Consider the following 26,461-nt stretch of genomic DNA (forward strand, 5'->3'; position numbering starts at 1 on the left):
TAAAATTCTATTATTATTATAATTTCCCCCTACACTTACAGTAAAATTGTGTGCACGCCTATTTTTCAAAGCAAGGGAATCTTTATCTGTACAAATTTTAGGAATACAGTCACTCTAAATTTTATTTTTCTGGTTGCAAATAGAGCTTAGTTCATGACAAAACAACATTCATGAATGTTAGTGCAAATAAAAAATGTAAAATATATTGGTATTCCTAATCTGTTTTCTTACTCATTGAACAGTAATATGAGAAAAAATGTATGTCAGATTTTGTCACAAATGCATATGTAAATACATACATGCATAAAAGTTTGTGCTAGATTTTTAGCCACCATCTCGGAAGCTCTTTTTTGGAGGTAAAAGTAATCTAATTAGGAAGTAAAAGCAAGATGATGTAAGGTGAACAGTCACAAAGAGTGCCAGATAAAAACTTGAAGTAACAGTGAATAGTTGCTAAGCATCCCAGAGGGGGACTGAGGCACTGGGGGATGTGTTCTTGTACAACGTTTGTTTAGACTGGGGTGCCCAACACCTGGTTTATGTGCCATATCCAGTCCCTGATACCATGTCATCTGTCCCACTGGGCTCCCCATGGGATCTGCTCCTGGCACATGAGGCTGGGTGGAGGTGGTTCAGAGCCCGGGGGGTCCAATCCTGCAATGCAGATCTGGGCAGGGGTGGCATGAGGTCCCAGGGCCCGATTTTGACACATAGGGCCTGGTGGGAGCAGTATGGAGCCCCAGGGCCTGATCTTGGCATGTGGGGCCGAGTGGGGGTAATCTCAGCATGTGGGGCTGAGTAAAGTCAGCAGGGGCCCCAGGGCATGATCTTGGCATACAGGGCTGGCAGGGGTGGCATAAGACCCTAGGGTCTGACCCCAGCATGTAGAAGCCAGCTGAGGTTGCACAGGGTCTGCTCTGAGCATGTAGGCCAAATCTTGCCATGCGGGATCTGATCTGCCCCATGTACTGGCTCTGTTTCACTTACCTGACTTGTGGGGCCAAAAGGTTGAGTGCCACTGGTTTAGATAACCATGAAAGGCTTTGTATATGCTTATGCTTTGTATATGCTGGAATTTGTCATGGACAACCATGACAGCTGCGGGCCCGAGGGACCCCGTCATGTCATGGCTGTCATGGTTACTATCTACAGAGCTACAATGGTGTTGGAAACATAGGGGAAAATATAGACAAGAATTTTGGGTAGAGCATTGTTTCACCAGATAAAATTCTGTGTAAATCAAATAACTCTCAGAGGAAGAGATGTGTATGTGTGTTATCAGTTAAACAGATCAGCATTGCTTGCTTCCAAATATGGTGTATAACAATATATGGGTAAATGACCTTTTTTCTCATTCATTTTCTTATTTTAAGGCTGGCAGGGAGCTTCAGAGGTCATGTGGTCCAATCTTCTCCCAGAGGCAGAATCATCCCTATCCAACCTATCCTATGTAAATCCATTGTCTAACCTCTAAGTAAAATTACTCAGTCAACTTTGACACAACCACGAGGCATAACACTAGGGGTGCACTAATAGAGATTTTTGGGGCTGATATTGATAGCTGATTTTTAAGGAGGCATATCAGCTGATACCAAATCAATTTCCAATACAGCTGCATGCAGCTAGTAAGTCTGTTGTGGTGGAAGGGGAGGAGGGAAGGAAGGGGGATGCGGGGGCAGATTGAGGCCCCCGTGGTGAGGGAGGGAGTGGGGCTGGGGCTGTGGTAGGCATTGCCCAGCTGGGGCAGGGCAGGGTGTGGGACAGAGCCATGGCTTATCCGGGAGGCGGCTCTCGCTGATGTGTGCACCCTGGGAGGGCACGGGGGGGGCGGGGCATGTGCCCCAGATCTGCATGGGGTGCGGGTAGGGAGGGCTGCAGCTGCTGGCTGTCACTGGCGCCAGGGCAGTGCCAGGCAGGTGGTGGTGGCGGCACTTGCAGGGGGTTATGGTGGAGAGCTGCAGCCACCTCAAAATTTGTCACAACCACCCCATAGCCCCCCTCCCAGTGCTGCTGATGCCCAACAGATCCAGGTGCACCCTCCCTCCATGCCCTCCTGGATGAGTGGCAGGAGCTGCTCCCCCTCTCTTCCCAAACCCCCTGGATGAGTCGGAGCTCTGTCCCATGCCTGCCCCCCGCCCTGCCCCAGCTGAGCAGCACCTGCCCCAGCCCCATACCCTCCTCACCGTGGGGGCCTTCACCTGCTCCCCCTCATGCCCTTCCCCTTCCACCACAACAGACTTACCAGCTGCATGCAGCTTTCCATGCTGCCAGGCTGTATACATGCATGAGCCATTAATCAGCCAAATTATCACCCACTTCAGGCCAATTTCCGATATAGACAATTTTTTTTATATTGGTGCCAATCCGATATTGGAGTGATGTATCAGTGCACCTCTATGTAACACCCTAATCTTCCACAAGTAAGGCAGAGAGACAACAGTGGCCAATGTTCTACTGCTGTGAGGTTTGTTAAAATATGCTTGAGAATTCAAGGATACCAGCCTGACCAATGGGTAAAATTTCTTCTTGACCCCAAGTCTGGTCAAGAAGATCAGTCTGACTATGAGCAGCGGGGCAAAACCATCTAACCGAGAAGCTCTGGGTTTTCAGCAAGAGCACTGACACACCCCAGACAAAATCCACAGCCTTGGCTGCAGCCAACACCAGTGCTTTCAGGGGAAAAAAACAAAACATGTAGTAAGAAGAAGAGGAACAAATTCTTTCCCCACCCCATGTGGCAAAAAGCAAAGCTCAGACGCTTAGGAAATACACACAGTAGATCATAAGCATACCTATGCCTAGTCATCCCTGATCAATGCTTGGTCAACTTCTTCTTGAACATCTCCAGTGGTGGAGATTCTACAACTTCCATAGGCAGTCTATTACACTTCCTCCCTGTTGTAACAGTAAAGAAGTTTTTCCTGATATCCAGTCTAAAGCTACTTTACTTCAACCTCAAACCAGTGGTCTGTGTCCTGCTCTTTGCAGCAAGAGAGAAAACGTATTTTCTCTCTTCTTTATGGCAAACCTTCAGATATGAGGACTGTTGTCCCGTCTCCTCTTAAGGGTCTTTCCACAAGCTGAACATGCCCATTTCCTTTGGCCTTTCCTTGCATGACTAATTTTCCATGCTATTTATTATTTTTGTTGCCTACCTCTGGACCCTCTCTAACTTAACCATGTTCTTTTTAAAATGTGAAGCCCAAAGCTACACATAATAAACGCACATCTAACATATCACTTTTCTTTTGTGCATAAGAAAATGTGCAAAGGTATTTAGGTATTTACATTTCATTTTGTTGAAGGGAAATATGGTAGCAAATTTTTGAAATATCTAATATGTAAGATTCTTTTATTGATGTTCAGTATAATATATATAATCAAATGGTCATTCTGGCTGAAAAGCAGTGTTCAAGTGTTGCAAAGCAGTGATAAGGCTACAGAGATTCTGCCTTTGGAGCACAATCCTTTTACTGCTTCATCCAGGGTTAAATATGGAGTGATTTTACTCCTTTTGTATTATTCCCAGTTTGTCCATATAAAACAATTAGAACAGAATAGCTGTTGCCCTTTTGAAATGTTCCTCTTTTAAAATGGCTCCAAATGTACATATGTCCACACCTTAAGTCAATAAATGATTAACATAGGACAAAGTCTACTTTATCTGCAGTGTACCTCCAATGACCAATGACTTAACAGCTTTACATCACAAGCAGGAAGATATTTGATCGTACTGTCCTTGGGCCACATTTGTGTCACAGCAACAAAGGTTATATTTAATTAAGACTTGGGACAAGGTCACAATCCTTCTTTTAGGTACCACCACTTAGGACAGTTTATATATTTTACATTAGGCAAGTATTGGTTAAGAAAAAGAAACAAGCCTGAGGAAATCATGAGTTCTAGGTAATGCAGTATCTGTGGATGCTGTACAGAGGTAAGTTCCTGCTCTATGAATGACTAAGAGATCAGGGACTTAGATGAACTTGAGGTTTCTCCTAGGTCTGAACTAGATTGCAGAGTAGCCTAGGCAGGACCTACCACTGAGCAAGTATAAAGGAGTAAGTTAGGACATCTAGATCTCTTTGCAGACTAAAATGGAGTTGCCTATTAAATCTGAATGCACAAATGGTTTTGACTGAGTGGGTTTGACCTGGATCACTTTTTTGGCTTAATTACCTACATTCTGCCCTAAGCCTCATTTAGGTACGTATAAGAAAAAACTTGCATCTGGCTGTTGATTTCTTCTGCCAAGATGTTACCTTGTTATGGGCAAGATCTTCAGCTTTGTTTTCCCTGGGAAGCAAAACTCTTGTGCCACAAAGTGGGATCTGTCCTTCTTGGGAGTCCATTGTTGCTGAAACATTAATTGAGTGGGTTAGAAGTTTAGCAGAAGGGGCAATCCTCAGGGCAACTTTCTTAGGCTCAAGGCACCCCTCTGAAAATGCCTCTTCTTAGCTTTCACTCATTTTCTGACTACAGAAAAATAAGAGCACAGAAAGACCACAGCAGGTCAGAATGTTTTTGGCACTATAGATTCCTATTTAGGTTTATCTCATTTTATCTTGTGAATCATGTGTAGGTGTTCACACAACCCATGGCACCCTTAAAAGGCTGTCATGCCACCATCACTGCCTTAGGGTCTCCCCTTTACTATACACAAGGCTGACAACAGTTACATGGACAATATCATGCAGCCGCTTGGTTATTTTCACAGCAACCATAACTTGTATGCTTTAAGAGGCCTTGCTGGAATTGAAATGAGAAGGGAATTCATTTTGTTGGTAACAAAATCTTGGTAAAGAGTAAGGGAAGACATGAGGGAGGGAGAAGGGATGGCAGAGAGTGAAATGATGTTTTAGTACATGGTAGGCCGAATTTGAGGAAAGGGTTTGGAAAAGGAGAGAGAAATTTATTTTAAAATGACTATAATTATGTTTTTAACAGGTTTCTTTACATTGGAATCAGAGAAAGGAATAATAGTGTAAAATAAAGGATAGAAAGGAAAGGTTGAGGTGATGGAAGAGAAGGCATGGTAGAGGTAGGAGAAGGTGAAGGAGAAAAGGTAGTGAGATACATGGTGAACAGGGAAAATGAAGTATGGCATCAAAATATGCATATAAAGGGGCAGGCAGTGGTGATGAATGTCCCTATGGATCACTGAACAGGAGGTCCTATGGTACAGCATGGCTAAGATCATTCATATTCCAGCATGCCTTATCTGCCTATCTTCAGCCTTTGTCCTGCTTCAGTGAAATAATAATACTGCCCCCCGCCCCCAACTCTAAATGATTTTGGTTTAGCCAGATAGGTCCTTAGGGAGACACATAAATGACCCTGATCCCTCAAATTGATACTGCTTCATCCTCTAACCAATTTAAAATAAGGAGCCTTCCAAATGTTTTCAGGATTGCAGCTTTTCAGACACTCATCCACCTATTCCTAACCACCATAATGTTTACAGAGCATTGTTTTTTATTGCTTCCTCCCACGTAAGGAAGCAGTGATGGGACACAGATTCATCCCTAAGAGACAGTATCATTTTCTTCCAAAACAAACTCAGACAAAATGCTTTTCAAAAGAAAACAGGATATTTTCTTCTGTTTTTTATTTCTCATTTTCTTCGCATGTTGCGTATTGTGGAACTATAGTATTTCAACTCAACAGTATCTACAAGTTATAGAGCAGAGCCTTCTGCATACATATATGCTAAGCTCTGACTCTTGAAATGTATTTATTTTCTGATTTTGTGTTAGATTCTTGTAGATGCTTCTCTGGAAAAATTTGCCCCTCAGGAGCAATTAGGGTTAGTTTGACATTCTCCAATGAACCGATTTTCTGTTTATACAGAGGTTGAAAATGGGATACACAGTAGTAGTGTTGTAACAGTGAATTTATCAGGATAATTTCTACACTGTAGACAACAATGTAGTCCAACAATGTAGTGTAGTGATATCTGGGTTAACTTTAAGTGAACTGACTTGGGTACCAGAAGACATTCTACGTACAGAAACATGGCCTAATTTGCTAAGTTAAATGATTAACACAGGGCAAAGTCTCCTTTCTCTGCAGTGTACCTCCGATGACTGATGACTTAATAGCTTTACATCACAACCGGGAAGGATAGTAGGATAGTAGGATAAATTAACCCAAACTGTACTCTGGGCTGATACAACTTGATGGCTTTTAAATCTGTCTGTTGGTCCTTTTCTGAAAGATTTTACCATTTTAAGGCCCAGTTTCTCAGTTTTGTTCCACCTGCTAAGCAGATCTCTGGTGCCACAAAGTGAAGCCCTAATTTAAAGCTAGCTCTGGGCTAGGGACAGACATTCAAAAAGCCTAAGCCTGAATTGATTCAATTTTTGCATGTTATTCTGTAGGTTATTTGGTGGTGGACAGACATTCCCTTTTCATTCTAGAAATCCAGGCACATGCCTGCAGTGGCTCAGGCTAGAAGCCAGGCAGTGCTGGAGCAGCCCTCCCTTCCCTTCTATAATGCTGAGTTGAGCAGGGCATGACCAGGCCCTGATATGATGCAGTGATAAGGGAGGGTTCCTCCTCTCCTGGGAAGCCCAGTAGGGAATGTTTATCACCCCAAACTCAGTGTTTATCAGCCCATTAAGAAAACAGAGGGACATTACCAGCTATCTGTTGATTTTACCTTTGTCCGGTGTGCCATAGCTCAGAGGTAGCCAGCATTTGGTCTGCTAGCTAATGCTGAGAGATGCCTGTAAGGGACTGGGGAATGCCTGCTTAGCAAAGAGTGGGGAGGGGAGGGGGGAGCAGAAGCCAGGCAGATGCCTGCAGAGACTGCCGGTGCTGCAGCCAGGGAGCAGAGGGGAGGGGCCAACATTTGCAGAAGAAACTATAATGTGGACATACATCATACGCTATCTAGAAATCGTAAGTTGGAAAGGTCTTCAGTGGGCTTTGGATCACACCCTTGATTCAGATATGAATAAATACATATACATTGCCAAGCAGCAATTACATGCTGTCTTCATTTGCGAGGCTGGAGTTCCTTGGCAGTCACGAGGTGACACACCCCATTACTGAGCCAGATAGGCCCTTTCAGGAATCAGGCCCTTTTAAGTTCTGATAAGAAAATATAATAGTTTCATAGTTGGTAGGGTTGGAAGAGACCTGAGCAGATCATCAAGTCTGACCCCCTGCCATGGCAGGAAAGAGTAATGAACCTGGCGAGGTGTTCATCCAGCCTCCTCTTAAAGACCCCCAGGGTAGGAGCCAGCACCACTTCTCTTGGAAGTTGGTTCCAGATCCTAGCCGCCCTGACTGTGAGGTAGCGCCTCCTGATGTCTAGTCTGAATCTACCCTCTGCCAGCTTGTGGCTGTTATTTCTAGTCATTCCTGGTAGTGCTCGGGGGAACAGGGACTCGCCCAATGCCTGTTGGTCCCCCCTGACTAGTTTGTAAATGGCCACTAGATCCCCCCTCAGCCTTCTCTTGTGGAAGTTGAACAGGTTCAGGTCCCTTAACCTCTCCTTGTAGGACCTGCCCTGCTGACTCTTGATCATGTGGGTGGCCCTCCTCTGGACCCTCTCCATGTTGTCCACATTCCTCCTGAAGTGCGGTGCCCAGAACTGGACGCAGTACTCCAACTGCGGCCTGACCAGTGTCGCATAGAGGGGGAGGATCACCTTCTTGGACCTGCTTGAGATGTATTTGTAGATGCATGACAAGGTACGGTTGGCCTTCCCCACACTGTAGGCCCATGTTCATTTTGGCATCAATAATGACTCCAAGATCTTTTTCTGCCTCTGCACTGACGAGAAGGGAGTTCCTCAGCCTGTAGGTATGCTTCTGGTTCTTCCTCTGCAGGTGCAGTACCTTGGATTTGTCGGTGTTGAAACCCATCTTGTTCTCATCCGCCCACCCCTGTAACGTGTCTAGGTCCAATTGCAGCCTATTCCTCCCTTCTAGCATGCCCACTTCTCCCCACATCTTAGTGTTGTCTGTGAATTTGAACAGGGTCCTTTTTACATTCCTGTCCAAGTTGCTGATGAAGATGTTGAACAGTGCGGGCCCGAGGACTGAGCCCTGTGGAACCCCCACTGCCCACAACCTTCCAGGTCGAAAATGACCCGTCCACCACCACTCTCCCTTGGTGCTGCCCTCCAGCCATCTAGTGACCCATTTAACTGTGTAGGTGTCGATGCCACAGTCCCCTAGTTTTTTAATGAGAATGGGGTGAGAGAGAGTGTTGAAGGCCTTCCTCAAGTCCAGAAAGACTACATCCACTGCTACCCCTGTGTCTAAGGATTTTGTGACCTGGTCATAGAAGGCCACCAGGTTAGTCTGACAGGACCTGCCTCTAATGAGCTGTAGTGTTGTATAATGAAAATTACCATTGTACAACATCACAGGTCTGAAAGATGCTGATTCTTAGAGGTGTTCTGAGATCCAGAAAGGTTCATTGAGCCTGTTCCTCCAAAATGAAATACTCGAGAGAACAAGTTTCAATAAACTTTAACAGCCATGTTCATATTGAAATACAAATAGTATCTAAATGATCTGATGGTATAGGTGAAGCAATTCAACTCAAATAATCCAATAGTTATTGATGAGATTTATAGTATTTGTAATAATACATTTAAGGATTTTTTTCGAAGTCCCAAAGTCTTAAAAGCCTCTAACATGTGGCTCACCTGTTAGGGAAAAGGATTACTTACCTGTGTTTAAAAACTAAGTTTTAAAGAAATTCTTGGACAAGTGGGCAGAAAACAACAGGATGCAGTTCAACAAGGAGAAATGCAAAGTGCTGCACCTAGGGAGGAAAAATGTCCAGCACACCTACAGCCTAGGGAATGACCTGCTGGGTGGCACAGAGGTGGAAAGGGATCTTGGAGTCCTAGTGGACTCCAAGATGAACATGAGCCGGCAGTGTGACGAAGCCATCAGAAAAGCCAATGGCACTTTATCGTGCATGAGCAGATGCATGACGAATAGGTCCAGGGAGGTGATACTTCCCCTCTATAGGGCGTTGGTCAGACCGCAGTTGGAGTACTGCGTGCAATTCTGGGCGCCACACTTCAAGAAGGATGCGGATAACCTGGAGAGGGTACAGCGAAGGGCAACTCGTATGGTCAAGGGCCTGCAGACCAAGCCCTACGAGGAGAGACTAGAGAAACTGGACCTTTTCAGCCTCCGCAAGAGAAGGTTGAGAGGCGACCTTGTAGCTGCCTATAAGTTCATCACGGGGGCACAGAAGGGAATTGGTGAGGATTTATTCACCAAGGCGCCCCCAGGGGTTACAAGAAACAATGGCCACAAGCTAGTAGAGAGCAGATTTAGACTGGACATAAGGAAGAACTTCTTCACAGTTCGAGTGGCCAAGGTCTGGAACGGGCTCCCAAGGGAGGTGGTGCTCTCCCCTACCCGGGGGTCTTCAAGAGGAGGTTAGACGAGTATCTAGCTGGGGTCATCTAGACCCAGCACTCTTTCCTGCTTATGCAGGGGGTCGGACTTGATGATCTATTGAGGTCCCTTCCAACCCTAACATCTATGAATCTATGAATCTATGAATCTATGAATCTTATCTTGGTTCATCTTCAGATGGGCTATTCTGCAATGTTCAGAAGTCAATGTTCTGAGGTGAACCTAGATTTTTATACTCAATTACCTGCTTCAACTTCAAAAGTTTGCTAAATAAGGCTATAAAATATAGAAATGTACCTAATAGGTTATAACCTCATTAAGATTAATATGTCTATTTTATCCTGGGTCATAAAACAGATCTAACTGGTGTAAAGCCACTAAACAAACTCAAAGGCCACTGATAACCATTAAATTAAAAGCACAATGGCCACTGATGCATGATTCTAACAAGCGCATTTCCTGCTATGCTACACATGCGTGGCAGAAAATGTGATTGTGGAATTGAGTATCAGATCCCATTGCACCCTCTTGCTGGTGTAGGGGTAGCCTGGGCTCTCATTAGCTGATGGGTTCATAGGAGACAGAAGTTTCATATGGCCCCAGCTTGGGGAATGCATCAGAGTCAAGGGCTGGTAGCCCTAAATCAGCTGACTGGTGCTCCCAGCCCCTAGAGTACACTGGAGTCTTGAAAGGTTTTGGTGTGCTCTGGAGGCTGGGAGCACTGGATACATGTGATTGGAACCATGGGTCAGGCTCTGGTGACTGTGAGCATATTTTGCTTGCCACTTGGTAAGATTAATTGTATTCAAGCCATTGCAAGAGTTTTCAGAGTGACAACATGGGGTTGTCAGGTACCAGGGTCAAACATGAGAATTTTATGGTGTACTAGGGTGTACACTTAGTCTAGGCTCTGTTAAAACATGTATCTGCAAGTGTTATATGCATGTTGTACTATTATGCTTTCACAGCTGGTAGTACTGTATTTACATGTTGGGTAGAGTCAGGGAGATTTAATTAAAAATCGCCTCCTGATCTATGGTAATTCAAGATGGATGGCTAGCAGGGGGAACTGGGTGAGGAGGGGGCAAGGGGAGTCTGTGGAGGAGGGTTGGGGGAGGGCAGTGGGGTCTGCAGGGATGAGGGGGAGTTGGTGGGATCACAGGGGAAAGTGGCATCTGCAGGGGGCTTGGGGGAATCGGGGGGCTAGTGGGGTCTGCAGGGGGGGTTGGTAGGGTCCTGGGAGGGTTTGGCATGATGGGGGGCAAATAGGGTCTTCAGGAGGGTGTTGGGGGTATTGGGGAGAAAGCAGAAACCATGGGGCGGGGGTTGGGATGATCAGGGGTGCTAGTGGGGCTGGAGGGACTTCCACAGGTCAAATGAGTGGTGTTGATCTCTTGCCCAGCAGGGTTGAGCACCATGCACCTGGATCTGGCCCTATGCGACCCCATTTGGCCCCTGAACTCCTGAATCAGGCCCTGTGCTGCTTTAGCCTGGCCTCATGCACCACGGGCACTGGTCAGACCACAGTTGGAGTACTGTGTGCAATTCTGGGTGCCGCAATTCAAGAGGGATGCAGATAACCTGGAAAGGGTCCAGAGAAGGGCCACTCGTATGGTTAAGGGCCTGCAGACCAAGCCCTACGAGGAGAGACTAGAGAAACTGGACCTTTTCAGCCTCTGCAAGAGAAGGTTGAGAGGCGACCTTGTGGCTGCCTATAAGTTCATCACGGGGACACAGAAGGGAATTGGTGAGTATTTATTCACCAAGGCGCCCCCGGGGGTTACAAGAAATAATGGCCACAAGCTAGCAGAGAGCAGATTTAGATTGGACATTAGGAAGAACTTCTTCACAGTTCGAGTGGCCAAGGTCTGGAACGGGCTCCCAAGGGAGGTGGTGCTCTCCCCTACCCTGGGGGACTTCAAGAGGAGGTTAGATGAGTATCTAGCTGGGGTCATCTAGACCCAGCACTCTTTCCTGCCTATGCAGGGGGTTGGACTCGATGATCTATTGAGGTCCCTTCCGGCCCTAACATCTATGAATCTATGAATCTAGATCAGGCCACATGCTGCCTTAGCCCGCCCCACTGTACCCAGATTAGACTTTATGCTGTCTTGGTTCTGTCCCTTATGCTGGGATCCAGCCCCATGTCCCTCCAGCCCCATGCAACCAATCTAGCATGAAAGGCCATGCTATCTAGGGCTCTGATTTTCAGACTACCATGGAATGGGGTCCCCAGGGATGGCCATGATACCCCTAGGGCTCCTTGACCATGCCAATCCTGCTCAACAGGCACCCTCTTTCTCACCAGCCATGTCTTGCTGGTAATTTTAGTAAAATGGGAGGCTGCCCTCAAGTTTGTATTCTGGACACAGTTTTGCTGGACCACACTGAACCCTGTGGGTTTTTAGACCCCTTTGGTGTCCTGCTTCAAAATGGATGACTTATGGGACACCCTTAGCCTTACGGGCAGGATGCATGGCTCCAAAACCACCCCTTCACCACACCCCAAGCCTTGCAGATGGTATTGACGTTGTCCCTCCTGGGCTTTGCTATAGCTTGGCCCCTTGTCCTCACTGGGCTCTTTGCAGCCCTGTCTCTGTGCACCACACTGGTGCTGGGGTCTGCTCACCCCCTTAGGCAGTGTGCCCCCTGGCGCTGGGGTCTGCTCACACCCTTACTGCTACGCCTTTCTCTGGCACTGGGGTCCCCACACCATAGTGGGCCCCCAATGAAGCCTCCTTCTTCCCCAATAGCCACAAACCAATCCACTGGCTGAACAGCAACTGAAATCTGAGCCCCTGGGCTATAACATAATATAAGCAGTTCAGGCTGTGCTCTGTCCCTTTAAAACATCAAACTTCTCCCAGCACTAAGGGCCTTATAAGCCAGGGTCTCTGGTGAGCTCCTCTAGCCCCTTAATTCTACCCAGAGTAGAACAGGCAGCCAAGCCTCTCTGGTACACTTCTTCTCTGAGAGCTCCTTCCCCCTTGGCAGCTGACAGAGAACTCCCTTCTAGTCCCAGCCTTGGAGTTTATATTTGCCCAGGGCCCTGCCTCTTCTGGTCAGCTGACCGGGTACAGGTGCAGGCTAATTTACTCGTTAGCCTGTTGCCATAGTGACCTGCACATGTGGGCTTCTGTCTGGCTCTTTGGGCTTTCTCCCTAGGCAGTTTCTGCTCTTATAGGAGCAGACACCTTAGTACCCAGCGACACAGCCCAGTGAGCTAGATGTGGCCTGTGGGCTGGTGTTTTAGTACCTACTGTACATCATGAAGCACAAGCTGGTGCCCAGTAGAATCGTAGAATAGAATAATAGAAAATGAAGGTTGGAAGGGACCTCAGGAAGTCATCTAGTCTAAACCCCTGCTCAAAGCAGGATCATCCCCAACTAGGTCATCCCACCCAAGGCTCTGTCTACCCAGGGCTTATGGAGATGCCATCACCTCTCTGGGTAACCTTTTCCAGTGTTTTACTACCCTTCAAGTGAGAAAATTTTTCCTAATATCCAACCTAAACCTCTCTTTTTGCAACTTGAAACCATTGGTCCTTGTTCTGTCACCTGCCACCATTGAGAACAATGTAGCTCCATCCTCTTTGTAGCCACCCTTCAGGTAGTTTAAAGACTGCTGTCAAATCCCTGCTCATTCTTCTCCAGACTAAATAAGCCTAGTTCTCTCAACCTCTCCTCATACATCATGTGCCTCAGCCCCTTAATCATTTTTGTTGCCCTCTGATGGACTATCATCAATTCGTTCACATCCATTCTGTAGAGGGGAGCCCAAAACTGGACACAATACTCTAGATGTGGCCTCACCTGTGCAGAATAGAGGGGATTAATTACTTCCCTTGATCTGCTGACAACATTTCTACTAAGGCAAGTAGAGTGTAACCAATAAGCCTTTCAGCAAGACGTGAAGATGTTACTGTAGGTATGAATCTGCCATAGATAGCAAGAGTTTCTTATTGTAATATAGTTGTGCACAGTAGAACAAAGTCCTTCCTTTGGATAGAAGAACCCCTGAGGTCTCTCTATAAAAGGAAATAAGGGGATCATTCAGAAAGTGTGTGACCCAGTGCTGTGCAGAGGTTGTCATTGTGGTAGTTGTGCATGATAATATAATTGAAGGCTAAACATGGCAGAAGGAAGGTGGGAGGAGAGGAATCACTTGTGCTTGCCTCTTTCAGTCCTTCACTTTGAGAACTAGACAGAGGGGTATGGACTTGCTCTGACACTGGAGAATGTACCTGCAACTGGTTTATATGTCTGTAAAGTCCTTTGCACCCCTATCCTACTGCAAAAAGAGTAGTATTTAAAATGACGTAGATTAGAAGGCAGTTCAATGATTTCTTGTTTCTCATTTTTACATTTTTCTCAGCTGTTTGTGTGTGATACCAACAAACTCTAGTAGATATGTGCATCAGAAGAACAGTCTTTTTAACTATTGTAAAACTGGGATATTTTACATTTGAAATACCATGCAGAAAGACATTACTTGCATATGAATTTATTCTGAGATTGGCCTGGAGATGGTGACAGAAGGATTAGATTTTTTAGATATTCATTGTGCTTCTCAACCTTCCATTTTACAGACCTTCCTTTTAGAAATACACCACCTGTTATAAACTTTGTTTTGCTGCCTAAAAGTCTTTCTGTTTTTTTCAAAATGAATCACCATTTACATTCTTATATCAAACAAAAGTTCATGTTGGATATGCAAGCCTTGTGATAGCTCCATTCTTGATATGTAGCTGTATGCTACATATACTTGGCTTTACTAAAAGTGTTCTATAAGATTGAGACCCTTGTACAGATAGAGAGTGCTCAACCAGTGAATCAAAATGGCTTATTATTTTTCATCGGTCACATGTGTGCTTACAGTCAATATCATCATAAAACTCTAACACTACCATAACATTTTTCTGTTTGAGTGCTGTTGTAGCTGTGATGGTCCAGGAGTTATGCAAGAGGCAAGGATTTTTTTGGGTGATATCTTTTATTGGACCAACTGTTTTGTTAAGTTCCTTACTTACCAAGGAATACTGAGACTTACTTTTCTCCAGGCTCAAAACAAAGGGCTGCTTTATTCAGGAAGAAACAACACCTAACTGGGAATTTGAAAGTAACTCTGGAACAACATAGAGTAGAGTTCTAGGTCTCCAGCTCCACCCTATAATGGTAGGGACAAATGATCAATATTATAATTGCCCTATTACTACAGTCCTTCCCTCTTAATTTACAACCCGGACATACTCTTTCAAATAACTAGGAGTTCTCTGTTTTCTGGCTGGATAACACCCCTCCTCAGGAACAGGCTTTCCTCTGGCCGGGGGAGTATATGTCTGTCTCCAGTATCTCTCACCTCTGGACTAGGAGAGTTTGTGGATAGTTCCACATTACTCGGTTCCGAATTCTCAGTCATTCTACCCCATTCCGGGTCCTCCGAATATGTATCCTTCTCAAGCAATGGCTCTGGTCTGTCAGGTAGGTTGGTTTGTAAGCAGATGTAGTCCTGATGTTGTCTCACCATTTGGCCATTACTGACTACAGTTTTAAAAGATAAGGGTCCTGTTTGTTCTTGGATCCTGCCTGGAATCCAAGTAGGTTGGCGGGTACTGAAATTTTTTGTGTAGACAGGATCACACCCCCCCAACACTCTCTCTTTAGTGAGATAATCATGATTGGGTGTTTGAAGGGTCTGCTTTTTTCACACTTCTTCCTCCATATTGGGATACAGTAAATCCAAATGAGCCCTGATCGTCCTTCCCATTAATAGCTGGGCAGGGCTTATGCCTGTGGTAGTTTGAGGTGTGACTTGATATTTCAAAAGGAATCGAGACAATTTTGTCTCCAAACTTCCTCTGGTCATTTTTCTCATCCCTTCTTTAAAAGTCCTCACAGCTGCTCTTCAAGACCATTTGAAGCTGGGCGGTATGGTGATGTATGAATGTTCTTAATAACATTTTTGCTAAGGAGTTCCTTACATTCATGACTAGTGAAATTTGGGGCACTATCTGTGACCAATACCACAGGCAATCCATGTGTGGCAAATGTCTGCTGAAGTTTGTCACAGGTTGCATCTGAGGTTGTTGAGTTCATGGCGTACACTTCCAGCCATTTTGAATGAGCATCTATTATGATCAAAAACATTTTTCCTAAATAGGGACCGGCATAGTCTATGTGCAGATGAAACCAAGACTGTTCTGGCCAGTCCCAAGAATGCAAGGGTGCCTGTGCTGGAGACTGTTGATGTACTTGACTTTGGGGGCAGTGCTTGACCCTTTTCTAGGTCCTCATCTAGGTGTGGCCTCCACACACAGCTGCAAGCCAAAGCTTTTATTTGGATAATGCCAGGATGTGCATCATGTAGTTCTGCCAGCACTTTCTTTTGTCCTTGAGGGGGGACTACAACTTGCATGCCCCACAAAATACAGCCATCCTCTATGCTTAGTTAGGTATTTCTGGTCCAGAAGGGCTGAAGCTTTCCTCTTGGATTCTCTTTTGGCCAGCCCTGTAAGGTGTAACTCATTGCCCTAGACAGGATAGGATCCTGCCTAGTCCACATTTTGATCTGAGAAGCCTTCACTGGTGTCTGTTCCAAATGTGCCAACAGCAAGACTACTTCCCCAGTACGCTCTTCTGTAGGGGCTGAGTCCAATAGTGGTAGTCTGCTCAGGGCATCAGCATTCCCATGCTGATGGCCCACCTTGTAAAGAATCTTGTACTCATACGTGGCTAGGGTCAAAGCCCATCGCTGTAGTCTTGCCACTGCCATAGCAGGAACTGCTTTATTTTCCTTAAATAATCCTACCAAAGTTTTGTGGTCTGTTATGATGGTGAAAGCCTTCCCATACAGATACTGGTGAAACTTCTTCAGGTAAAAAATAATAGCAAAACTTTCCTTTTCTAACTGGGAATAACCTGGTTCGCCTTTGTTTAGTGTCATTGAGGAATATCCAGTGGGCCATTCTTCCTGATCATTCAGTTTATGGGACAACATAGTATCTACTCCATAGAATGAAACATCACAGGACAGGATTAATTCCTTGCTGGGATCAAAATGAGCCAAAAGCTTGGAAGGCTTTTTCTTGTCTTCCTCCCCGGTGCCATGGGGTTCCTCTCCTTAAGAGGTGTTGTAAAGTTTCTAAGAGAGCTGAAAGGTTTGGAAGGAACCGATGATAATAATTCAGCCTTCCCAGATATGCCCAAAGTGCTGACATGTTTTGTGGGGCCGGTGCCTCTTCTATAGCTATGACTTTATCTGCCATGGGGTGAACTCTTTCCTTGTCGATCTTATAGCCTAAGTACTGCACTTCAAGTCTCTTGAAAAAGCATTTATTTTGTTTCAAATCTAGCCATGCTTCTTCCAGGTTTTGAAATAACTCTCTTGAGTGTTGCCAGGTGTTCCTTATCACTTTTTCCCAAGATGAGGATATCATCAATCCTCACCACTACCCCTGGAATCTCCTTTAAGAGGTTTTTCATGACCCTTTGGAGTATGCCAGGGGCTGATGAAACTCCATAAGGCAATCTATTATGTTGGTACAATCCCTTGTGGGTATTTATTGTGGTGAATTTCTCTCAGTCCCCCTTGAGTTCCATCTGTTGATAAGCCTAGGACATGTCCAACTTGCTAAAATGTGGGCCTCCTCTAAGCACTGCTAGCAAGTCCTCAGTGCGTGGAATGGGGTAGTTGTCTAACTTAGAAACTTGATTGACTGTGACTTAATAGTCCCCACAGATATGGGTGGTTCCATCAGGCTTGGCCACTGGTACAATGGGTGTTGCCTCAGTTCTCTTTTTAAGGGCATATGGAACTCATCTGGTTTTGAAATACTTTGGCTGGCTGCCCTCTTGGATATAAATCCTAGCCTTATTCCCTTCAGTGTACCTAACCCCTCTTAGAATAATGCAGGGTAGGCCCCCAGGATTTCTTTTACGGCCGACATTTCCTGTAAGTCTAACTTACATATTTCTTCCCAATCTAGTCTGATTTTTTCAGCCATGTCCTACCAAACAAGTTTGGCCTTTCTCCTTTTACAACTAAGGCCTTTAAGGTTTTCTGTTGTTGTTTATGTAACAGGGACACTTACTGATTCTACTACTGTTTTCCCTAGTGTCTTTAGTTTCACTCTTGTCTTTAACAATGGACTCAGACCTGTTTTACACTGTCGATAAGTCTTTTCATTAACCACTGTGACAGATGCCCCTAAATCTATTTCCATGCATGTGGGTTGCTTATTTAACTGTACAGTGACTGTGCAAGGTTCCACTTTATCCTCCATTACACAGTATACAATGTGTACCTCTTCATTTGCCTCCTTTCCCTCATCCTCTTCTACGTGATCAGCTTTTTGCGTTTTGCTTTCTTCCCTTTTCTTTCCTTTTTGCTTTCTTCCCCTTTCTTTGGCTTGACCTTGTGCAGCCGGATAGCCCCCCTTGCATTTTTTTGCTAAGTGTCCCATCTTTCTGCATTTATAGCACTGGGACATTTTGTGTCTGCAAACTCAGGCTGAATGCATGCCTCCACAGCAAAAACATCTCTCCATGCGTCTAAATTTTTGTTGAGAGCTTTGCACTTGGTTTATGGGCTCATGTTGCATTTCTTTATTGTCTAGCATAGACAATAAATCCTGTACATTTTTCACTGCTGCTTCCATGGCAGTTGCCACCTTTACAGCTTTGTCCCAGGTCAGGTCTCCATCTGCAAGTAATTTTTTTTTGGATTTTTACATCACCAACTCCACAAACAGATCTGTCCTTCAACATATCCTCTAGGACATTTCCAAAAGACCAGTGTTCGGTTAGCTTTTTGAGCTCAGCAATATACTCTAAGATAGATTCACCTTCCTTCCTCATTCTGTTATGGATTTTGAAACTTTCTACAATAGTGTTTGGCTTTGGAGGGCTTCTCTCCCACCTTTCTTCTTCTTCCTTTCTTCTCACCAATTTAAAAAAAGAAAAGGGGTGGGGAGGAAGGGGTGTTTCTGTCAGGCATCTCCTCCAATAAACTCTCCAAGGCTGGAACCATACTTTGTCAGCTTTAGCCTGGTGAGGCTTTGCCTGTGATTCCTTTTGTATTTTGAATGCTATAAGCATATTCATTTCAACAATTTGTGGCTAACTATTATAACATTTTTATTTTCCTCTTGAATCAAAGAACTTTTACTTAAAGCACTCACAAGTCTTGTGAAATAATGAAGGAAATGCTAAGTAATAATGGATTTGCTCTGCAACACAATATGTGATTCATCTGTAACAATGGAATTCAAGAAGCTAATTTAACACCTGGTTTCTCTGGGCATTTTTACATGCATTTTGAGATGCAGCACCAGATGCTTTAATTAAAAGCATCTGTGCGTCATGTGTATCAGCGTCCCTGTGCTGAAAAATGGCGGTAGGGCACTTTGCACTAAAGCTCACCAGACGTGTTTTAATTCAAAGTGCACCACCACCATTTTTTCAGCTCAGGGACGCTGATACATGTGACGTGGAAGGCTGCCAGAGTGCATCAGTTTCTGTGCTCCAGCAGACTCGATTAATCCAGTGTATCAAAGCAGGCTCCTCACACATCTACAGGAGCCCTTTGAGCCAAAGAAAGTGGGATGGGGGGGAAGAATAGCATTTAAGAAAATTTTCATCTAGTAGCTGATGTTTAATTTTTCCAGAAGATTTATCGGAAATCTGACCTTTAAGTGTCCTAAATAATTTTTTCCCCTTCTATTTTCTTCTTGCTCTTGCCGTCTCAAAATATTTTATGAACAAAAGATCTTTAAATTGTTGCTGTAAGCAACAGGTGGGTGAGCAGAACAGCCTAGGACACAGTTTTAGAGGAGTGTCACAATGACAGCCTGAGGAAATGCTGCTCAGCAACAGCCTATGTGCAGGGATGCAGGACTTTCCAGTCCTTCACAGACATGGTGACATTTAATCATAAGTGTAATGCTGAAGTTGATATGTTCTCTTAATAGACGGTAAAAAAAAAAAAAAAAAATCTCTTTTCCTAAAAAGCTTATGAGCTGGTCCCAGTGCTCAGTGAAGTCAGGGGGAATCTTTCCCTAGACCTGATAGTCTGACATCCCACAGCAGCTTACCGCAGTACTGGCCAGTATTGCTCTAGAGAGACTAGAATGGAATAGATTTTTCTGGCTAAAAAAAGACAAGGGATACCTACAATTTTTCAAAAGGCCCTGGCTGCTGTGGCCAATGACGAAGCTTTTTGCACAATCCTATAATAACCTGTGGGGAAGGAGTGGGTGGCAGGAAGGGAAAACAAACAAACAAATAAAAGGATAGCTTTATAGAAAACCTGGATACGAGATTGAAAATGAGATGGATGTATTTTAAGGTAGGCTTTTCCCTTCCTGCAGTGGACAAGCATCATAAGCAAGGGACAAAAGATAGTATCTGTCCCTAAATAGAACAAAAGTAAAGTGGTGAGAGGAATAAAGACCCAGTTCTTTCCAGTCCTTTACTAAAGAAGTAGTCTCATTCAAATCAACAAAATTACTTGGATAAATAATGACTACTTAATTGAATAAGAAGGATGGAATTAGTCTGCTAATTTATGCCTTTAGCGCCTTGCATGAAATTATATAGAAAATTACATTTTAATGAATTAAAAGGTTTTCAAAATAATTTCAGAATTTTAAGACAGTATTTTTTTCCCTTTGTGTTACAGGTATTGTGTGTCTGTGTGTTAACCGTAATCTTAGGATGTATATTTGGACTGAAGCCAAGCTGTACAAGAGATGGTAAATAATGTGATTGTTATTAATAATTTGACCAATTATTTTTTATAACATCATCTTGAAATGATCAGAGTAACATCCTGGCATTTCAGGGGAAGGGGATTTTGTAGCTGTAATAACTTCAGTTAGACCTGAGTGAATTTTTTTCAGATCACTTATTCGCCAAAAGATGGTGCCCATGCATAACTGAAACTATTTATAAATTTGGGTTGAATTTGGTAAATAATGGAAAAAATTCCAAAAATGTTGAAAAGATTCATTTTGGAATTTCCAAAATGGCATGGAGAGATATTCTGGGGCTAGATTTGTACTAAGGCTTATGAGCTGTTAAAAAAATTAAGAGGTCAAGGTGCCGTTCCCTCTTAATCTAACAGCCCTCTGGCTAGTGCAGTCATCTGGGGGCATGTCTATGCATTGCTATATGGCAATGTTAATACTGTGATGTGTTTAGTACTCGATATGGGGAAATACTAAAACATGGCACAGTAGCTGCCCGTACTGTGGCATGTGGGTGGCACACTATTAGATTTACTGGCTGCATCTCCGTAGTGGCATGCTGTAGCCGGGGAGCATGCTGCTATGGCCACATAGCCAGTGATCACCTATAGACCTACATGATGGCAGCATCACCGTAAAGCACCGTATGGTGACGTTGTGTATCACTATGTAGCTGTAGGGCAATCTATAGACATGTCCTGGGAGAAGAAACCCTTTATCAGTGCCTTCTGATGAACTTGTACCACTTACATAAAATAATTATTCATAGTGACAGAGAGAAAAACTGATTCCTAAGCCTGGTGTTTAGAGCACTCACTTGGGAACTGGGAGATCCTAGCTGTAGGCCTTGCTTTGAATCAGAGATTTGAACCTAAGTCTCCTTAGGTGAATGCCCTAACCACTGCACTACTGGATAAAATGGGGAGGGGAGTGTCTCTTCTTTCTCAGTTTGGTGAATCGTAGCTAAGTCTACCATTACTTCCTCCTAGGTTTTGAGAAGTATGCTTCAGTTCCTCTGTGAAGTTAGACTTTTGTTGCCAAAATTCCTGACCTTTCATTTTAAATAATTATTATTACAAGGACATAAAATTGAGCTGCTTTGATTTAAGTCCAATGCAGTAAGGATTATTGTATTTTGAGTCCCCAGCTTCTCATCTCTTCTCCCCCAACAAGTTTTCATTTAACTTTGATCCTAATTGTATTTTTTTCAGTTAATCACTGAACTGAAAAATCAATCAGCTTTAATCTGAACTACCAGCACATTAGTATGGGAACATTCCTAAGGCAATTCCTTTTAGTTTTTTTTAATTCATTGGGAAAGATCTGATTTTTCCAGTATAAACATTTCTTAGATGGGAAGTCTGGAGATGCTATTCTAGGAACTGGAACAAGTGAGGAAATAGCTTACCTTAAGGGAATGAGTAAAATGTCCTTGAAACTTTCTTTTTAAAATTAGAGCTATGTTAACTTGTTTTTTTTTTCTAGTGAGAAGTAGAACCAAATTCACAAGCTCTCTTGGCTTGATTCAGGAGACCAAGTCAACTGAAGGTCTCATGTCCCTCAGGGTAGTACCCTAATTACCAGGCTAATGGGATTATTCTGAGGTTGGTCTCCCTCATTTCCTCCTTTGTGAGCAGGTCAAAATACTTAATCATTGAAACAAAGATCAAGAATGGGAATGGCTCTCTCTCCTGGTGGTTAGAGTGCCTGCATGGGAGGAGGGTGACATAGGTTCCCAATTCCTGCTGTAATTAATCTTTAATTATTTATACAAAGTAGAAAAACATCATGAGATAAGACAGAGTTCCTTTACTATGCTAGAAATCTGTAGCTTTCAGATTTCTATGCTAGAGAAGAGAATTAAACAGTCTCTCACATTCTCAGTTTGTGTTCTAACCACTAACAGATAAAATAGGACAGCCTCTGTATCACTGTTGCAAATCTTGCTCTTCATTTCCGTTTTTTTTCATGCAACTGCCTGAAAATGAATGTTTAGTTTCAGATTGATTGGGGGTTTCAGTTCAGGCACACAAAAGAGTTTCATGTTAGTAAGAAAAAGTAAAACGTTTGAAATTGATTTTATCACAATCTGGGTGCATCTAAATGTTCATTAGTGTGCCATAGTTACTGCATAGTTACTGTATAATCAAGTACTAAATCAATATGTAGTGAGTGGTGTTACTGCACAGTAGCACCAATGCACATCTTTTTAGTGATGCTACTGTGCAGTAGCCTAATAATACTGTGCAGTAGCATAGTAGTACTGTTTCTGCTGTGACATGCTACTGTGCAGTATTATTAGGCTACTGCACATATAGCATCTTGTGTACATGTGCACTTTGTTCTTTCTTTTTTTTTAACATTCCCCATCTCCAGAATCAATTCCTTGCTGAGTCTGTTTTAAATTGTGGAATATCTTATCTGTGTCATTCACTGCATTGATTTTTATTATTATTGTTGACCTGTTGATGAATCTAGTATTCCAGTTGACATCTAATATTGTCACCTATTCCAGTCAAAACCTGTAAAGGCCGTTGTTTTGAGAGGACATTTGGAAGCTGCCGCTGTGATGCTGATTGTGCCAAACTTGGAAATTGCTGCTTAGATTTTCAGGAGACATGTATAGAGCCAGGTAAGGATAAAGAGTTTTTGGAGGCAGAGGGGCATAATTACACTACTACAGTATGAGGCAACTCCACTATTGGGCAGACAGATCACCAGAAGCTACTGGCATCTTTTGCACCCTGTTTCCTAGACTTGATCTGAGTAGGAAAGTGGTTTAAAAGCAGGTGATTTGTCTGTGTTATTGCTACCACCATTGCTACTATTTGTGGACTGCAGTGATTACTACTGCTATTATTTTATTTATAGTGGCTCCTGACAACCCAAAGCAGGTATAGGGACCCATTGTGGTAGTCACTGGGTGCATCTATATGAGATGTTTACTGCACAGTTGACTAATTATCTGCACCTTAAACATCTTGACGTCTATGCGTGCACCCCTGTTAGGTTGAAGTAAACTAATTTTCCAAGCAGGACAGTACTTGTATTTCCAAGTGAAATGTATTTACAAGTTCTATTCTGCTGGGGAGTAAAAAACTGCAGCAGCATACGTGTTGATGCTGCCCAGCTGCCCAGAGCACGAGGGTACTTTAGTGCAGGGACTACCTGTTGGCTAGCCCTGCACTGAAGCTCTCTCATGCCCCAACCAGCCCCTCAGCAGCACACTGATCTGAGGGTAGCAGTCCCAGGTTGGCAGGCTGACCCCTGGAGCCCTTTGCCAGCCAGAGCTGCTCCACCTGGGGTCTACATGCTGCATCTGAATAAACTGTGGAGCTTATTGCTCCAGAGTTAATTGCTTGTTGTGCACATTCAAACGGTACACCCAGGAGCAATTAACTCCAGATCAACAAGCTCCACAGTTTGCACTGTAAGTGCTTGTGTAGACATGCATTGTACAGACAAATAACAAGCTTATTCTTGCTCCAGTTGGCTTTCAATCCTAGCTGTATGATCATGGGTCTCTCACAAATCTTCTGCATGCATGTGGAGGCATTGTGTTGTTGGCCTGGCTTTTCACCTGGCCCAGGAAGCAGAATGTATGTCCATATTGCTGCTGTGGTGGTCTTGAGGATATCTTCAGCAATCAGGCCCCAGGCATCTGTGCCTATTTCTCATGTGCAGAACCTGGAAATGAGCCTGTGAAGCCCTCTTCTTATCCAAATCTTATCTTCTGCCCTCTTCTTATTCAAATCTTCTTATCTTCTTCCCTCTTCTTATCCAAATGAATATAAGATTCACAGACGCTGGTCCCCTTCATCATCACAGCTTCTCAGTTTTTACGTTCCATTTCTCCTCTGCTTGAATACACAGCAGAGGCTATATTCTGACTCAGGCTGTCAGATTGACTGTTCTGTCACATTGTCACAGCCTATGTGGGAGGAGAGTAGAAGAATGGGATAACAAGAGGAACAGAATTTAGCAGAAAATCTACAGTCACTTATCCCCACTTATTCTTATTTTCAGAAAAAACAATAGTGTTTAGATTCATGCACTGAAGGTGTTGCTCTCTATTTCAGTATTTAATCTTTAAGTAAAACATCCACAAATCAATGGCTTTAAAACCAGACAGTTCAACTGAGTTCAAACTGCTTCTGCAGAGAGCTTTAAAACACTTTCTAAACTGCATTTATCTTACACATTTCTGATTGTTATTGTAAGCTTATATAAATTAATTCCCCATGCCTGCACCCCACTCATTAGCTTACTTGAATTACTTTAGTTAAGTGAGAACCAGAAAAATGTTTTTTGCCATTAATTCCATAGGTCCAAATTGTAGTCTCCTTCTCATGAATGCAAGTTTAGAAATGGGCGAGTTATTCCAGACCTATACCACTGACTGTGAAACGAGAATCCAGTCCATAATTATCAACCTCCTAATGACTTTGTTGGAGCAGGAAGGGGAAATTGCTACTCTTATTAATGATATGAGAATAGCTAACAAACACAGAGATAGTCTTTGCCTCTTCCACAGCTAATGCCTTTACCAAGCAAATATGCTCTAGTGAAATATCACATATTTAATCCCATTGACTTCAAGATGTCTGCTTGAGTTTACAGTTAAGCATGTGTATCCAATATTTATTGAAGGAGTGTCTTCAAATGATATTGTGCATAGAATTATTGTGTTGTAAAATAGCAGTATGTTCTCTGATTTATGGAAAATAACTTTACTGAAGTCAGAGATTTAGCTAACGTCAGTAGGCCATAAGATTGAACTTGTGTGCTATCTCAAATATCAATGGAAATAAGTATATGCTTATTAAGTGTTCCTTGAATCAAGGCTAGAATCAATGGTAAAATTTTTCTGAGTAACTTAAATGGGAGCCAAGCTAGCTTTATAGTTTATTGTTTTTGTCTAGGTATTTCAGCCGTGGGTTTTCGTTTACTTTCTTTTCATTTTTTAAAATTATATTTACTAGATTAAACGAGCTTGCTATGAAACATAAACATGTCACATTTAAAGAATCTATTAAAGGAGTCTTCTGTTGGTTTTTACTGGTCTGTGATAGATAACCACATGCTGAGTAATTGTATGCAGATGTCCATGTATCTGGGTTATTATTTAGATATGGGTGTTATTGCTTTCTGAAAGGCCCAAATCTGCTGTGTTTCTGCATGTGAGAAACACTTCAAAACTCTTTGCATATTCATTGGGGAACAGAATTTAATCCTACATTTCTCAATTACTTATGTATTTAACCTAGAAATAAAATGGTACTCTCTCTGCATTTAATTTTGGGTTGTAGCTCATATATGGACCTGCAATAAATTCCGGTGTGGAGAAAAAAGGCGACCAGAGTATCATTGCTCCTGTTCAGATGATTGTGTGGAAAATGATGATTGTTGCTTCAATTACTATGCTGTTTGCCAAGGTAAACACCCATTCTGCCAACTTCTTAATGCATAGAATTTGCTTGTCTGAAGGAGAGAACATAAAAGTTATGTCATGATATTAATTATCAATATTCTAGGTCCTAACAATGCCTAGGCCCTAACAATGCAATGCCTAACTGAAATAATTATAGCAGTTATTATTGGCTGAGTTGCTAATGGTTGAGTTATTCATTGTAGCAGTTATTAATGGTTGAGCAGTTATTAAAAGTTGGTCTGGCCAACTTTTTATTATTAGCTGCTAAGTTCTTGCTATTAAAATTACAGTAAGTAATAGTAAGCTACCTGATAAATCCTCACATCATTCTGATGTTGTGAAAGCTGAATACGATTTTTTAAAACATAAATAACCATAGAACTGATACATTTAATTTAATATGAAAGCTATATTATATTCCTTTGGACTAATTAACCTTGAACAGCAACAAATAGAAAACATTAAAACATTTGAACTAATTGAGAAGGAATATATCAATCTCTGAAGAATAATCTATGCTTTTGTGTTTTAAGGAGAAAAAAGTTGGGTGGAAGAAAAATGTGAGAACATTAATGAATCCCAGTGTCCAGCAGGGTAAGGATATTCTCTTTGTTTTAGAGTTCAAATTTAATTATTTTTAAAGTTAACATTTATCTTAGTGAAAAAATGCCCATATCATCAGGAATCTTTGAATAACAATGATCATTTATCATAATTTTACAACTTCCAAATGTCTTCCAATAACATTACAAATATAGATATTTCCAAAAGTTTTCCCTTGATAAAGGGTCTGGTGTACAAGAACCATTTATTTGCCACCTTCCTTAACTACTGAATGTTACAAAGTGAATACCTTCTATTTCCATCTCACCATACATGATTTAAGGTAA

At 42.9% G+C, this 26,461-nt stretch overlaps 1 protein-coding gene across 1 annotated transcript in view; it reads left to right on the forward strand.

Moving 5' to 3' along the window:
* Window positions 1–26,461, forward strand: part of ENPP1 (ectonucleotide pyrophosphatase/phosphodiesterase 1) — a 93,882-nt gene that overhangs the window by 9,510 nt on the left and 57,911 nt on the right. Inside the window, exons 2-5 of the mRNA XM_006264739.4 lie at window positions 20,074–20,146; window positions 22,656–22,772; window positions 25,450–25,575; window positions 26,105–26,165. Of these exons, the coding sequence (XP_006264801.4) occupies window positions 20,074–20,146; window positions 22,656–22,772; window positions 25,450–25,575; window positions 26,105–26,165 (377 nt within the window). The remainder of the gene's footprint in view (window positions 1–20,073; window positions 20,147–22,655; window positions 22,773–25,449; window positions 25,576–26,104; window positions 26,166–26,461) is intronic.

Source organism: Alligator mississippiensis, chromosome 1, assembly GCF_030867095.1.
Source record: "Alligator mississippiensis isolate rAllMis1 chromosome 1, rAllMis1, whole genome shotgun sequence".
NCBI classification, from domain to species: domain Eukaryota; kingdom Metazoa; phylum Chordata; order Crocodylia; family Alligatoridae; genus Alligator; species Alligator mississippiensis.